The following is a 17,348-nucleotide window of genomic DNA, read 5'->3' on the forward strand; positions in this document are numbered from 1 at the left end:
GATCGATTTAATTAGCCTCGAGACGGTGACAATTTATTTTTATTAGCCGAATACCTGGGGTGGGGTGAGCCGAGTTCTACGCCCGTGGCGGATCCCACACTGCACCCTGTGGCAAATTCTATGGCAAATGTAGCATACCACAGGAAGATCGATATATAGACACAGAGAAGTCCCACCGGTGGCTTCCACTTTCATTCGATAGCGGGACATTTTTTAATCCGTGGCTCTGCTAGGTTTCACGAGAAAATCGATGACAAAATGATTCGAAACGCTCTGCTCGAGGAAATCCTCCCTTCTCCATTCTTCTTGGCCCCGATTTGTTTCGTAAAATCGGTCGTGCCAACGATATCTTCGTGGATATATAAATCGTGTGTAACTAAAAATGCGTCTCTCCTCCGTTTAGAGGCAATTGAAGTTGTGGAAACGAGGCGGGGTGAAGCGATCTGTGTAGAATCGATCCAATTGAATATGGGGAAAAAGGAAGGAAAAAGGTTTATCACATCACGTTGGAAATTGTTAAAGAAGAGAAATCGAAGAGGGATTCTCGGGCGAACCTCGAGCAAAAACTATCTGTTGTTTTACGATAATGTGCAATTACGCGAATGGATAGAACGGTGACCCCGTGAGGGAGCACAATGCTCGACCCCTTGCAACTTGTTGCACTTGATTCACCAGTAAACCAGGAATCGCGTAAAGTCGTTTCACGTTCTTCGAACAAGTTCGACGAGTTGAACCGATCGCGATTCCGATTGAATGTCGTTTAATTGTTATTTACTTATTTGTTTGTTTTTGTAATTTCCAATACAATCGTATGAATTGTCGAATTTAAAAGAGAGAGAAAGGAGGGAGGAGAGAATTAAAGAACGTAATTCTTGCCTTTTTCAGTCGAGTGATTCCGGTGGTTTTCGTGAACGCAGATCATCACCCCAGGCAGTCGCAATGGCCACCCTATCCTTGCGCATCTCCATCCCGGAGAAAAACGCCACGAAGATGATGCAATTCGACCCGAGCACATCCATTTACGACGCTTGCCGTATTATCAGAGAGAAACTCGCTGAAGCGAGTAACATGGGCCAACGTAAGCTCCTACTCGCATCTGAAATATTCAACGACGTTCTTCTACTAACGAACACGCGAATTTGCATTTTTCCCTTCCCATTCTCATTCCTTCTTCCTTCCTCTCCCTTCTCACGCACCTTGATTAGAATTTTAAATCGCAACGTATTCGAACGCGATGAAGATAAATAAGATTTAAGATCAACACGATTAGTCTTGCGTTAATTTGATAAAGAAAAGAAAAGGAAAAAGGAAGGAAAGGAAGAATTCAGGTATTTTTCGGAAGCATAGACCGCAATAACAGCGTAATTCTTGCCTCGACAGCGAAGGACTACGGATTATTCCTTGCCGACGAGGACGTGAAGAAGGGAGTTTGGCTGGAGCCAGGCCGGAATCTCGATTATTACATTCTGAGGAACGGCGATCTGCTCGAGTACCGGCGTAAACTGCGGACCCTTCGAGTGCGCATGTTGGATGGAACGTTGAAGACGTTGTTGGTGGACGACAGCCAACCCGTCGCCAATCTCATGGTGGTAATTTGTACGAAGATAGGCATCACGAACCACGATGAGTACTCGTTGGTACGCGAGCTGGCCGATGAGGAGACCGAGAACCAGAAGCCCGGCAATTTCGGCACCCTCACGCTCAAGAGGAGGAAAGAGGAGAAAGGAGAGCGGGACGCGAAGATGGATCAGTTAAGGAAGAAGCTCAAGACCGACGACGAAGGTGAGACGAACCGCTTTAATTGTAAAAAATTTCCTTTTCTTAAAGGGGAAACAAGAAGTTTAATCCAAAGTTTAAGTTGCGGCGAAAATGTTTGGAAAAGAATAGTATTTTATCTAATAAATTTAATTGTTAAATTTAATTCTTTTAAAATTTATCCTTGAAAGAATATGTATTTTGATTTATACGTGTATAAATTTCGAAAGAGAAGTTGTATTAAATTTTCATGAAAGTATCATATGAACGTATCACTTTGTTCACTTTCAGTGAATTGGATAGATCCAAGTAAGACGTTACGAGAGCAAGGGATAGACGAGTCAGAAACAGTGTTGCTGCGGAGAAAATTCTTCTTTTCGGATCAGAATATCGACAGCCGAGATCCGGTGCAATTATCTCTTTTGTACGTTCAAGCAAGAGACGCAATTCTAGATGGCACGCATCCGGTTACTCAGGAAAAAGCTTGTATTTTCGCTGGAATACAATGCCAGATCCAGTTCGGTGATCACAAGGAAGACAAGCACAAGCCAGGCTTTCTCGAGTAAGTTCTCTCAAGATAAGGAAATATTGATTTCTTTCATTCCGATTTGTATTACGTTATTTTAACGATAACCGAGATGAATGAATAAAGAAAAGGAAAATCCAATGGTCAAGTGACATAACGAAGAATTTTCAGAATTGAGAAAAGAATTTTTTCTAAATAAATAAATAAATAAATTTTTCTCATACGAATATTTTGTAAAAGTCTCCATCTGACTTTTGTACAAAAAAGGAATATACAAGAATTTGTCCTCATATTTGTCCATCTGACTTTTATATAAAAAAAGAATATACAAGAATACTTTATGAATAAATTTTTCTCATACCAATATTTTGTAAAAGTCTCCATCTGACTTTTGTACAAAAAAGGAATATACAAGAATACCTCATATTTGTCCATCTGACTTTTATATAAAAAAAGAATATACAAGGATACCTCATATTTGTCCATCTAACTTTTATATAAAAAAAGAATATACAAGAATACTTTATGAATAAATTTTTCTCATACCAATATTTTGTAAAAGTCTCCATCTGACTTTTGTACAAAAAAGGAATATACAAGAATACTTCATATCGTTAACCTAAATAAATAAACTAATAAATTTTTCTCCTCCCCTTTCTTTCTTCTAGCTTTTATATAAAGAATATACTGGTATCATTAATCAAAATTTTCTCGTTATTTTCTCTAGCCTCAAGGAATTTTTACCACAATCATATTTGAAGGTGAAGGGTATCGAGAAGAAGATTTTCGCAGAGCACAAAAAACACATCGGCCTCTCCGAGCTCGATGCTAAAGTGTTGTATACGAGAACAGCGAGATCGTTGAGCACCTACGGCGTCACGTTCTTCTTAGTGAAAGAGAAAATGAAGGGGAAAAATAAATTGGTGCCACGTTTGCTCGGTGTCACTAAGGATTCCGTCTTGCGACTCGACGAAAAAACGAAAGAAATCTTGAAAACGTGGCCGTTGACTACCGTTCGACGTTGGGGAGCCTCTCCAAACACATTCACACTCGACTTTGGCGATTATTCTGATCAATACTACAGCGTACAAACCACAGAAGCAGAACAGATACTTCAGCTAATCTCTGGTTACATCGACATCATTCTCAAGAAGCAAAAAGCTAAAGATCACTTTGGTATCGAGGGAGATGAAGGTTCAACCATGGTTGAAGACAGTGTATCGCCTTTGAAGTAAGTATCGCAGTGTGTATGTATACTAATTTTCAGCATTCTGTTAATTGATGGAACTGGTATTAGGACAATTAATGGGAATTGATAGAAATCGAGAGTCGCGTCGTTTCGTTCATTGATTATTGAGATTTATATTGCGAAGGCAGCACGATAGTTTCTATTTTCCACTTTATTTTTTATTGTAAATGATAAAGTGTTATTATGGAAGAATTTTTGAGAGAGAAACAGAGGATCTATGTAGAAGCGAAAAGAAGAGAAGCAAATTTGAAGTAAATTTGATCATTAGTTTTTATTTATTTTATTTATTCTTATTTTAACACTGACAATGATCAAATTGTTATTATTGAGATTGCGAATTTTTGTTACAGAAACATATAAAATACATATTTTTTTCTATAATGTATATTTTATATATTCTTTACAGAGCAACGATTATGCAACACGAAACGAGTAATGCTGGCAAAGGAAACGTGGAAGCTGTGTCAGTTGCCATACCTGCAGTCATGAGAACCGGTGTAGACGGTAAGAATATTCAACAAATTTTTTCCAATTATTTCACGTCCCAAAATCAGTGTCTTATATCATTTCTAAAAATATTTGTATCTTTCTGAAAGAAATTTTTATTAAAGTGTGATTTTTTCACACCTTAGTTGAAAAAAATAATATCGAGTAATATCAATTTTATCAGTTTTATCAGTTTTATCAGTTTATTCTCAAAACGAAAAATAAGATACTGTATTTTGATCCTAGTATTCAACTTATATATTTAATAGAAAAATATCGCGTGCTGATTTTAGATATATATATGAAATTTGTATCTTGATGATAATTTTTTATTTCAATATTATTTGGTTATTTGGAAGTTTGGAAAAAATTTTTTTGTGTTTATTCAAATTTTTTTATTATATTTTGTTTGCATTGTTTCTTCATTTTAAATGGTTATCATAATTATTATTATATTATTTTTCATATTATTAAAATATTGATTCATAAAAAATTATGTGTTATAGTGAAAGATTTTTATTTTATTAAATTTTAACTTTACCAAGTTTCAAAAATGTAAGTAAAAGATAATACTAAATTTGTAGTATTAAAATTATAATTTAATAATTTATAGTAATTATTTATAATAATAAAAATAGTTATCAAATAGCATTTATAGCAAAATTTTCGTTCGTCGTGTTATTTCAATTGAATTTAATTTTTTTCAAGCTTCTAAAATAACGAAATAATTATAAAAATTTTAGAGTTCCTAGCACGTCCTTTTAATTGTTGCATAATAAATGTTTACGAAATAGAATGTTTGATCAATTGTAACTTCAGTTTAAATTTATACAAGAAAATAAAGAAAAAACAAAGCACGTTGAAATAACTAAAGTTAGCTGCTTAAACAAAAAAAATACATAAACGAAAATAAAATAATTATTTAATATTTAAAATATTTTTTCTTCTTTTATTTTTATAATTTTAAAACTTAATATTTTACGTACGATAATTAAAAATGAAAATACAAAATAATAAAATAAAATATTTTATCATATTATTAATAGAAAATGTTCCTATCTCAATTTTTTATATATTAAATTCTTTATTCATCAACTTATGTTATGATGTACACTATACATTTATTACTACGAGTTTATTCTAAAACTATTATACCTATTTTACACTCTATTATTATAAATAGACCCCCATTCCTGTGAATGGTGTGAATGATGTTCAAGGCTAGACAACTCGACTTTAACAATGAAGATTCATCGAAAATTCGAAAGATAATTAAAAATGCAAGACCGATCGAATCCTCTCCATCGCTAGGAATAATTTGCTTGATTTGATAGTTATATACCTAATAGTATGCACAGTATTAACGAGAAGTTACGGCCGCCTAGCGGCGCCAGTCGATACTATGGCGCATAGACCGATCGCGATAGCTTCTATTGCAACGAATTTGGTCATGATCACGATTACCTAACGGTTGTGACAGGTACTAATGGAACTCGATGGAGATGGGCGTAACGAATGCGATATAATTAATAATTTATCAAAAAAAAGTTCCATAAATAACTTTTTCCTCCCATGGTAATCAATATATATCACGGATGTATGTAACGAAATATAATAATGAATAACTAAAACGAGAATTAGAAAATACACGTGCGTAATTTTCTGAACATTTATTATGCAACGATCAAATAATATAGTTCACACGTTTTCTTTTTCATTTACATTTTTGATTTGGTATGCAATAAACGAGACACAGTTTGGCGCTTATCAGCTCTCGCTTCGCAAGACAGCCGATCTGTGTGCCTTAATCCAGCTTCTTATCAAGCGATCAATCGATCCCGAGGATCGATCTTTGTAAATATCACTCGGATAGTTGCATGATACGGTTTATAGGGGCTCGGCCGTATGGGACTGGGCACATGGGCAGTGCTCAATACACGACTGTCAGCGGCCAGGTGAACATCGCTCACGCTCCACCGATGGTAAGATCTATCAGAGGCAGAAACAGGCTCTTGCTCGTGGTGTTGATTTATCAGTGTTCCCGATTTCCCTCACTTTCATCGAAAACATTCGTGGCCTTTCCCTTCAGTCACACTAAATTGATTCAGAGACGCATTAATGGGGCCGATACGGATTACTAAAATTGCAGATATATTGGTTACGCTATTTGGATTCGTTTGATAGAGTTGATTGATGTCAGTGTATGATTGAGGAAATTTCATTTGATTAGTGGCAGATTAAGTATTCAGATTATACGTGTATACGGAATAGGAATTAATCGATTGGGGACGATTATTCGGAGATTAATGTTGAATTTCAGTCTTGGTTCGTGGAATTGGACACGTTTGATGGTGATACAGAGTTACGGCTACTATTATTATCGTTTCTGCATACTTGAAAAATTGTAAATGAATTTTTCCCTCCCTTCCCTCTAAGTAACACTGATAATTCACTTCAGCAAGAGTCATTGGACCGCTTTGTTATAGCGTTAGCTAAGTAGTTCGACTTTTTATACGAATCGCAGCGACATTACATTTAATTTCAAGAGATCACTGATAAATAATACGATTTTCGTTTCACACCGGAGTAATTTTTTAAAAAAAAAACAACTAATTGACGGTTAAATTTGTTTTCATGCTAGGCGCCTTCTATTGCGGACACAGAGTAGGTACACGATGATTAAACTTTTTAGTTATTTATATCATTGGCTGTTTAAAGTAATTTTTGTTGTATAAATCCTTCCAATTTTTAGTTTCATTCAATTTTATTTTCGTGACTAAAATGTAAAATCTCTCTGGAATGTAAAAATAATATTGATCTTCTTATTTGAAATTTAATCAGTATATTGGAAAATTCTGTATCATAAGAAATTTCTTTTGTATCCAACAATATTCAATATATACATTTTTAATTTGCATATCCATCATTGAAGATCGATTATTTAATAAAACAGCAACTAGTTTTTATTAAGAAATATATAAACTTTCGAAGTCGTTCAATTTTTCCAAACCAATTTTTTATAAATTCTTACATTATTCATTTATCACATCTTTCAATAATAAATATCTTTATAATTCACGTGTCAAAATAAGTACAACTGTTGATAATAAATTCTACGAATTTATTCAAAATTTTTTCAAAGATGCAAGAGCAACAAAAATGGAACGTCTTCGATTCTTACTCTTTTCTCGATCGTAAATCGACCCGTTAACCATTGTCGTAAAGCAATTGGTGAATCGTTGAAATCAGGTGCAACAAACAAAGGTCACATCCGTCCTGTCCGAACCACAACGTGCCTTACTGTCTACCATAACCGCTGGCCACGAGGTGATCCACATCGCCGAGACCGAGTTGTCTTCGAAAGCCCAACTTCCCGAACTGGGCACCGACCCTGCCTCGTTGAAATGGATCGAGCAGACGATCGACACTCACAAGCAGAACGTTGGCTCGCAGATCGCGGCGATGAACGCCGCGACCGCCCAGGTTGTCACCCTGACCTCCGGCCCGGCCGACGACGTGGACCACACGGCGGTGGGCGCAGCCATCACCACGATCGCCACCAATCTGCCGGAGATGACCAAGGGCGTGAGAATGATCGCTGCCCTGATGGACGACGAGTCCTCGGGGGATAAATTGTTGGATGCCGCAAGAAAGCTGTGCTCGGCATTCTCCGACTTGCTCAAGGCCACCGAGCCAGAAACCAAAGAGGTATTATTTGGGAAGAGTTTTTTTTCTTTTTTTACTTCTAAGATAAGCGTTATTGGATAGAACCAATTTTGTCAAAGTGTTCGCTTGTAATGTTGTAAGCGAAGAAGTATCGAATTTCTTTTGATGTGATCAATTGTGACTTTTTAATGCAGCCTTTCTACGTAGCGATATCTTCGTACGAACGATACGTAAGCAAGAACATTAGAGAACATTGTAGAACATCGCAAATCGTTTACAGTTTCCTCAGTTTTTCTTTTTTTTTATAACTTCCCACTTAATATTGTTTCCATTTGTGTTTAAATTATTGCACATACTGTTAAATTCGCAGCTTCTTGCAAGTACTTTTTGACATTAATGTTTTCATTATAATAAGTTAGCCTTTCTTTTATTTAGGATGAAAATAGAGAAAATGTTTATTTTCTCTTATGTTGTGATCAATGGATGTTTCATAAAGTTTTAAATTATTGAAATTTAACTATTAATTATAGAGTAATACAATTAGATAGTTTTCGAGTGAAGTATGTATGCATCAAAATATAATTTTAAATATTAAAAGAATATATACAAAAGTCCAGAATATTATTATCAAAAGTAGTAAAACAATCAATTTATTTATCATTTTGCTTGTAATATAATTTATTTTTATCCTTTTAAAACACATTGCTTTAATACATAATATATATATTTTTCACAATTCATCTCTGATCGTTTTCTTTTTCGTCTCACTTTAGCCAAGGCAGAATCTGTTGAACGCCGCTTCTCGCGTGGGTGAAGCTTCGCACCAGGTGCTAACAACTATAGGTGAAGAGAACGACTCGAATCGAGAGCTTCAAGATATGCTATTAGCCTTGGCTAAAGCTGTGGCCAACTCGACTGCTGCTTTGGTCCTCAAAGCAAAGAATATCGCAGCCACCTGCGAGGATTCCGCGACCCAGAATCGCGTAATTTCAGCAGCTACGCAATGTGCTCTCGCTACATCTCAATTAGTCGCCTGTGCAAAGGTCGTGGCGCCAACTCTGCACTCCCCTGCTTGTCAAACGCAGCTGATGAACGCGGTTCGTGAAGTGACGAAGGCGGTCGAAGGTTTGTTGGAAGTGTGCAATGAGACCTGTAACGACGAAAACCTGTTGAAAGAGTTGAACATCGCTGCCAGTGAAGTGAGTAGAACGTTGAACGATTTGTTGAGTCACATTAAGACAGCCACCAGAGGAGAGCGAGCAAAAGAATCTATTCAAGAGGGAGCGGTGGAGACGATATTGATAGCCACTGATAAACTGTTTGCCAGCACAGGAGATGCTGGCGAGATGGTGAGACAAGCAAGAGTTGTTGGCCAAGCAACGGCACAATTGATTCAAAGCATAAAGGGCGAGGCAGAGAGGCAAACTGATTCGGAACAGCAACGCAGATTATTAGCTGCTGCTAAGGTACTTGCTGATGCCACAGCCAAAATGGTGGAGGCTGCTAGACAATGTGCTAGTAGTCCACACGATGCTAAGATGCAGGATCAATTGCGACAAGCTGCCGAAGAATTGAGAGCAGCTACCACTGCCGCTGCTACTCCTGCTTTGAGAAGGAAATTGATTAATAGATTAGAAGCCTGTGCCAAACAGGCTGCCGCCACTGCTACACAATGCATTGCTGCTTCAACAGGCGCTGCTCATCACAACACAAACCAAAGTAGCCAAGAGGAATTAAACGCAGAGTGTCATACCATGGCGCAACATATACCAAGCCTTGTAGCCGGTGTGAAAGGAACGCAGGCTCAACCGGATAACTCCACTGCACAGTTGAATCTGATTAATGCTTCTGAACAGTTCTTACAACCTGGTACTGCAGTGGTAAAAGCTGCCAGGGCAGTATTACCAACTGTTACTGATCAAGCTTCTGCTCTTCAATTGAACAATACTTCTCAGCAATTGGGTGCTTCTCTCTCAGATTTGAGATCTGCTGTGACGCGTGCAAGGGAAGCTTGCGGTGGACTGGAATTAGATGCAGCTGAAGAGTTGATAAACAGCTTGAAAGACGAATTGAGAGAGTTTTATAGAGCCGTAGAGGCTGCTTCCCTGAGGCCATTACCTGATGAGACCACGGAATCCACTGCTCTTCGCTTGGGCGCCACGTCGAAGAACGTAGGTTTCGCCATGGCTCAGCTGCTCTCTGCTGCTAAACAAGGAAATGAAAATTACACGGGAAGCGCGGCTAGAGAAACAGCAACTGCTCTTAAAGATTTGACTTATGCAGTTCGTGGAGTGGCTGCAACTTCGAATCAACCTGATACGCAAAAGAAAGTTTTAATGACCGCTGATGATGTAATCTTGAAGTCGTTGAGACTGGTCAAAGAGGCTAGAAGAGCTCTAAAGAATCCTGATAATGTAGACAATGAAGCTAATCTAGCTGCTGTTGCTAAAGATGTGTCAAATTCGTTGAACAAATGCGTGTCTTGCTTGCCTGGACAAAGAGACGTAGATGATGCTATCAAGAATATCGACGAAATGACTCAAGTTCTAGGCATGAACGAATTTCCTCAAACTAACAAAAGTTATGGGTATGTACATTGTTTTACCGATAAGTTATCAAATAGTACACAAGTAATTAGTTACCTATTCATTTGTCTCATTTTAGTTACTGCTTATCATTCATTGACATACATTAGAATTTTTAAAGACAATGATAAGACAAAATTTAAGAGCGCATTTAAAATAGATGTAACAACAAAGTAGACCGTTTAAATATTAAATTTTTAGGTCGAGTGTAATGAACTATAATATTTGATGCGTAAAAAGTTTCTTATTCTCTTTTGTTTATTACGTTATTCTAATATAATAAATATTTTAATTCTAAATTTTAGAACAATCGTTTATTTCATTGATATTTTATTAAAATTAACTTTTTTTTGAGATTTTTACTTCATTATCGTGTAAAAAATATACATGTATCAATTTTTCTTTTATAGGCAACTGCAAAGTGATCTTAATAACGCAGCTGCGAATCTAAACGATGCTTCATCGAACGTAGTATCATCGGTACGTTCCCCGGTGCAACTAGCTAGTTCTTCCAAGCAATTCACCAATGCTTTCGGAGATTTGTTGGGTGTTGGCATGGAAATGGCCGGTCAAACAGCCATCGAAACTCGAACTCAAATGGTAGTCTCACTGAAGAATGTCAGCATGACATCCAGCAAGCTTTTGGTAACTGCTAAATCTGTAGCAGCTGACCCGAGTGCTCCAAACGCCAAGAACCAATTATCAGCTGCTGCGCGAGCGGTAACAGATTCCATCAATTATCTAGTTGACGTTTGTACTTCAGCCGCACCTGGACAAAACGAATGCGACAACGCCATCAGAAACATACAATCGATGAGGTCGCTTCTTGATAATCCTAGTGAACCAATATCCGACGCAAGTTACTTCGAATGCCTTGAAACTGTAATGGAGAAAAGCAAGAGCTTGGGCGATGGTATGACAGGCATAGCTAACCATGCAAAGAAATCGGAACATGAGCAATTCTCAGTAGCCGTTAGAGGAGTGTCATCTTCAATCTGTGGTCTGATAGAAGCGGCTGCCCAAGCTGCGTATTTAGCTGGAGTAAGCGACCCAACATCAGTGGCTGGAAAACCAGGCTTGGTGGATCAAGCTCAATTCCTCAGAGCTGCTCAGGCTATTCATACTGGTTGTCAGAGTCTTGGCAATCCCACGAGCACCGAGCAACAAGTTCTTTCAGCAGCTACCATGATCGCCAAATACACTAGCGCTCTCTGCAACGCTTGTCGCGAAGCTTCGAACAAAACCAGCAATCCTGTTGCCAAACGGCACTTCGTTCAATCGGCCAAGGATGTTGCCAATTCCACATCAGCTCTGGTGAAGGAGATCAAAGCGTTGGATCAGAATTATTCCGAAGCTAACAGAGAGAAGTGTGCGGAGGCTACCAAGCCTCTTCTAGAAGCTGTCGACAATCTGTGCACTTTTGCCGGATCTCCAGAATTCGCCAGTCAACCTGCAAAGATATCCATAGCAGCTAGAGCTGCCCAGGAACCAATAACAAGCGCGGGTAAAGCTATCATCGACGGTTCTTGCGCGATGGTGCGAGCTGCTAAGAGTCTAGCTGTTAGTCCTAAAGATCCCCCAACTTGGCAATTATTGGCAAATCATAGCAAGAGTGTCAGTGATTCGATCAAGTCTCTAGTTGCTTCCATCCGCGACAAGGCACCTGGACAGAAGGAATGCGATGCCGCGATCGAAAAATTGTCGGCCAGGATTCGAGAACTGGATGCCGCATCACTCAGCGCTGTGTCACAGGCATTGGTTCCACGAAGAGAGAACACGGTGCAAGGATTTACCGATCAAATGGAGAGCAGTGCCAGCGAATTACGAGAAAAACTGGAACCTCTTCGAACAGCTGCTAAATACGAAGCTGAAAACGTGGGGCACGCTGTCAACCAGATCGCTTTGTATTGCGAACCCTTGGTTTCCGGTGCTATCGGTGCTGCTTCAAACATGGTGCATTCGAAACAACAGATGGTGCTATTAGATCAAACGAAAACCGTTACTGAATCTGCTCTGCAGCTTGTCTGTGTGACAAAGGAGTCTGGTGGTAATTCGAAAGCAATCGTTTTGCACACAGAAGTAGACGAAACGGTGGAATCAATGAAAGACGCGCTGCAGGAATTGCAAAATACTTTGGAAACTATCTCGACATCAAATGGTATTGTTACCGGGTTGATCGATACCATTTCTCGAGCCATGGTTAGGTTGGAGGATCATAGGATGTCCACAATCGACACTGTGGATTCGTATGTGGATTATCAAACAAGAATGGTGGAGGCTGCTAAAGAAATTGCTCGGCTGGCACAGGAAATGGTAAACTATTCCCATAAAAAAGATAAAAATACAATCGATCAAAAACGTTCAATCAACCTCATTAAATTTTCATTCGTTTCAGTCAACTAAATCCAGCACCGACGTAGGCAGATTAGGTCCTCTTGCAGTGGACATCTCCCACAAATACACTCAGCTAGCCCGCGATACGTCCGGCGCCTCAGCAGCTGCATCTAACGCTGACGTGTCTGCAAGACTTCGTACAGGTGTGCAAGAGCTTGGCAGAGCTTGCGTGGACATCGTTCGAGCAACAGGGACGTGTCAGATGTCACCGGGCGATGCCTATGCTCAAAGAGAAATTGCAGAGCACAGCAAGATCGTCACCGAGAAGGTGTCCCAGGTGTTGGCTGCCTTGCAGGCTGGTTCCAGAGGTACACAAGCGTGCATCAATGCTGCGAGCACCGTGTCAGGTATTATCGGCGACTTGGACACCACGATCATGTTCGCTACTGCTGGAACTTTGCACGCGGAAAACGAAGGCGACACTTTTGCCGATCATCGAGAGAACATCTTAAAGACGGCCAAGGCTCTGGTAGAAGATACCAAAACGCTAGTAGCAGGTGCAGCCTCGTCTCAAGAGCAATTGGCAGTCGCGGCGCAGAATGCAGTCTCAACGATAGTTCAGCTTGCTGAGGTTGTTAAATATGGAGCTGCTAGTTTGGGTAGCCAGAATCCTGAAGCTCAAGTAATGCTGATCAACGCGGTGAAGGATGTGGCTTCTGCTCTTGGAGATCTAATACATGCTACCAAAGCAGCCAGCGGAAAACCTATCAACGATCCTAGTATGGCGCATTTAAAGGATTCAGCCAAGGTAAGATCTAACTTTCTTTGTTAACCATTCCTTTCTTTTTTTTTTTTTTGAGCTTCAAATGTGTTGATATTGCGAATGAACAACTCTTCGTTGTTGGCTTAGCATTAACTATGGTCTGGGAGAGACGCTTGAGTGATTAAAGCCTGTGATGGAATGGCATATGTCCAGATACATCAAAGGGAAATAGAGCTTTGTGGAAGATACATGTGACTAAAAAGGATGTTGTTCGTTTTTTATTTTTTTTTTATTAGCTATTATGAGCTTTCCTTATTAGAATCTGAATCTTTTATTAATAAATAGAGGAGGTGAATGATTTGGGAAAAAATTTTTTTTACTTTAATTCAAAATTTTTCTATTAAACAGGAATAAATAAATTGTTCAAATATTTAATAATTCCAAATAATACGATATAAATCTAATTGGGAAATGCTTTGATTAAACGATATTAACCGCAGCAACAAATTTACTATTAATTCTTAATGGAGGAAAGAATTAAAGCAGGATACATTATGAAGAATCTAACAGCGCTCGTTAGTTATTTCTCTCGTTAACACACTAAATTTGATCTTCACGCTTAACAAAGAACCAAATTCCCGTTATTTTTTTGGGTGGACTTTAATCGATGAATTTTTTCGTTTCACCTCTAACCGACTAAAAAAAGAAAGAAACAAAAAAGAAAAGAAAAGAATACAAGAATATAGAAAAATGTAAGCCTGAAATAATTCTCAATAATCTCATTCACGAGACATTCAATAAAAATATCTTTCGTGCCTCGACCAAAACGTTCACTATTGAAAAAAAAGAAACAATTAAAGTCCACCTTGCATATTATCCATTTAGTTCGATGTTCCATCTTTTCTTTCATGTGTGTGACATACTGTATTATACATACTTCTGTGTTCCCTTGGATACATATGTAGAGCTATGCAACAAGCAGAACCGATTTTTGCTTCAACAACCAAAAAAGAGTATATATACATATCTTTATATATTGGGCTTTGTTTTTTTTTCTTTTTCTTTTTCTTTTTCTTTTTTTTTTCCTGCTTTATTAAAATGAGATTTAATTTGAACAAAATTAAAGACGACAAAAAAAAAAGAAAATAAATTTTGCAAAAGATTTTTCACAACACGAACACTTGTTGGTGGACTTTAATTGTGAGTTTTCATTGACGATTTTGGTCTGGCCGATCCGGATAGGTGTTAGAACAGCAGCTACACCAGCAGCTGATGCCTCTGAGTGACGTCGGCGGCTCGGAGTCCGAATGGTTCGTCTCTGATCAAGAGGAGGAGCTGATACGTCTGCTCTCAGCCTCAGAGAGCGAACAACCGTCTCAGCGAACTTCCGATTTGCTGTTGCTCATGTAGCCGAAGCTATTGATCGAGTCTTTTTTGCACGCCCATCGATTCGTTTCGATTGTTGGTTTCTGAACAATGAATCTGATATTTGCCCTTTTGGTACATTATAAATTGGATGATGAGAGTGAGAAGGAACGTTACAGTTTTATTCGTCGCCGTTTCTCTATTTCTATTTATTACAATTTTTGTTTATTCATGCGTATTCTCAAATTAAGTTGCGATGTAAAAAATTGATTTAATTGTCGAAATATAGCATATGTATATATATATAGCAAGGGGGGAAATTAAGAAATGTTAGAAATTTTTAATGGCAATGAGTTTTAACGCGCAGTACCGAAAGGGTCGAAACGAGAAACCTATGAATACTCGCAAAAAATTCCAACAGAACAATGTTATTATTAAACAATATTCTTTTTTCTCAATTTGTTACTTGAAAAAGAACTTGGTGACGACTTTGCACTCTCAAATTTGCACTTTTAAAGTTCTTTTCGAATAGTTTTCGATTCACTGTACAACGTATGATACTGTAACATATATCATATGATATATAGTTCCCTGTAAACGATGAACGTTACAAGTATAATACGAACACGATCGAGTAATTATTAGTAATATTAAAAAAAACACGGTAGTAACACGATGCGCTTATTGCTGTACTTTTAGTCATTCATTTAGTCATACCTTTAGTCATACGTATTGTAGACATCATTCTTGCTATGCGAAACAATTGTATCGTGCTTTAGTCGAGGTTATTTACTATACTTTTTGTATCATACATCATCTTCCCTTCTTTTTTGTCTCTCTCTCTCTCTTTCTCTCTCTCAACCCCTTTTCTCTCTGTTCCTTTTTTTTTCTTTTTGTAACGACGAAATAAAAATCATAAAATTCACACTCTATCCCCTTCATACGAGCATATTATTAATCCATCCTGTGGGCAGAAAATTTTTTTTTTTTAAAAAAAATAAAGCAACTTTTAGGTATGTACATTATACATTGCAAACGATGTGTGTGCATTAACGATTAATAGCATCCGTGCTTTAATGCTTCGTCGACTAATTGGAAAAATTAATATTCTATTTGCCATTTCTTAAAGCGAATTTAAAAATGATAATTACATTTTTATGCAGATTAGAATTTTTACTATGATTTTTCTTATTTTTAATAATAAATTAACGAGTTAATTTATATAATCTTGTGATAAATATTTTAAATTTTTCCTCTTAGCAATTATATTTCATTTACAAATTTGTTAGTCACATAATAAATAGACATAAATAGGAAATATCGTTGGATAAAAATTCATCTAATATTTCGAATTAAAATAATTGAAAAGAAAAATACGTAAAAAAGAGATTAATTTCACGCTTATCTTATTTTCTAATATCATTTTTCAGCGAATAATATTATAAATCCACTAACAACGTACAAAGAAAAAAACATTAACTTTTCTCAAGGTTCTTGTGCAGCAGAACATCTCGTCATCGCCATTTTATTCAAAACACTCGACTGATAACAATTGTATTAACCTTATAACATATTTTATATCTCATTCTCTCATGTTGTAGATAATTATCTAAAAATCACGTGATCGAAAAATTTATTATCGATAAAAACGAAAAGCGTAAAAATTATTAATTATCTCTATTAAATTAAAATTACATGATTTTTAGATATATATATATATATACACACACACATATATTATTATTATTATTATTATTATATTCATCGATAATTCTCACATCCATCTTCAATTGATGAGTACATAAGAAACGGTACCCAGATTGTCGCATCTGTTCGTTAACGCAAATATTAATTTCCTTCCTTTTTTCATGTTCAGGTGATGGTGACCAACGTTACGTCTCTGTTGAAAACTGTGAAAGCTGTGGAAGATGAACACACTCGTGGCACCAGGGCGCTGGAATCGACGATCGAGGCCATAGCGCAAGAGATCCGCGCCTTGAACACCCAAGAGATCCAAAAGACGAACGTGACTCCCGAGGATCTGGTTCGTTGCACGAAAAGCATCACGATGTCAACTGCAAAGGCGGTGGCCGCGGGAAACAGTTGTAAACAGGATGACATAATCGCAGCTGCGAACATGGGACGGAAGGCGATTAGCGACATGCTGACAATTTGCAAAGGAGCCGCGTATAATTGCGCTGAAACGGCCGAGTTGCGAGACAGAACGCTCCAAGCTGGCCACGATGTCGCTATTAATTATAGAGAATTGTTGCAAGCCATCCTCCAAATTGCGTCAAGATCCGGTGACGCAAAGCACACCTTGCCACCGATTAGTAGAAAGATAGCTCAAAGCGTCACCGAATTGGTAGCCGTTGCTGAATTGCTGAAGGGCAATGATTGGGTGGATCCTGACGATCCGACGGTCATTGCTGAAAATGAATTGTTGGGGGCTGCTGCAAGCATCGATGCTGCTGCAAAGAAGCTCGCCAGCTTGAGACCTAGAAGGAGCATACAGGTGAGTTTCGTTTTAAGATGTTATTGAAAAGACACAGAGCATGGCAGAGAATTATTCATTTAAAAAAAATACGAAACAAATCCTGTAAAAGCACGAACAAGTGG

The 17,348-nt window shown here is 37.8% G+C and overlaps 1 protein-coding gene and 1 long non-coding RNA gene across 14 annotated transcripts in view; one reads left to right on the top strand and one right to left on the bottom strand.

Moving 5' to 3' along the window:
• LOC108004002 (talin-1) overlaps positions 1-17,348 on the top strand; it is a 56,417-nt gene that overhangs the window by 34,289 nt on the left and 4,780 nt on the right. For 7 of the 12 annotated variants that reach the window (XM_062084120.1, XM_062084119.1, XM_062084118.1 and 4 more), the window contains 12 exons: positions 886-1,078; positions 1,381-1,782; positions 2,047-2,317; positions 3,009-3,512; positions 3,937-4,034; positions 5,910-5,998; positions 7,266-7,724; positions 7,877-7,912; positions 8,456-10,269; positions 10,678-12,580; positions 12,663-13,409; positions 16,606-17,244. In XM_062084120.1, coding sequence (XP_061940104.1) covers positions 940-1,078; positions 1,381-1,782; positions 2,047-2,317; positions 3,009-3,512; positions 3,937-4,034; positions 5,910-5,998; positions 7,266-7,724; positions 7,877-7,912; positions 8,456-10,269; positions 10,678-12,580; positions 12,663-13,409; positions 16,606-17,244 — 7,101 coding nt within the window. In that variant the 5' untranslated portion in view covers positions 886-939. Of the gene's footprint in view, positions 1-885; positions 1,079-1,380; positions 1,783-2,046; positions 2,318-3,008; positions 3,513-3,936; positions 4,035-5,909; positions 5,999-6,657; positions 6,681-7,265; positions 7,725-7,876; positions 7,913-8,455; positions 10,270-10,677; positions 12,581-12,662; positions 13,410-14,606; positions 15,662-16,605; positions 17,245-17,348 lie in introns of those variants that run through there. The other 5 variants (XR_009832477.1, XM_062084116.1, XM_062084123.1 and 2 more) reach the window with 5 other exon arrangements.
• On the bottom strand, positions 14,903-16,606 carry LOC114578281 (uncharacterized). 2 transcript variants are annotated; one of them, XR_003699101.2, is made up of 2 exons: positions 16,192-16,606; positions 14,903-15,693 (listed from the first exon to the last, which is right to left on the bottom strand). It is a non-coding gene; the product is annotated as an uncharacterized LOC114578281 (long non-coding RNA). The 2 variants fall into 2 exon arrangements; XR_009832479.1 differs by having other exon boundaries at positions 15,881-16,606.

This window comes from Apis cerana, linkage group LG13 (assembly GCF_029169275.1).
Source record: "Apis cerana isolate GH-2021 linkage group LG13, AcerK_1.0, whole genome shotgun sequence".
NCBI lineage: Eukaryota > Metazoa > Arthropoda > Insecta > Hymenoptera > Apidae > Apis > Apis cerana.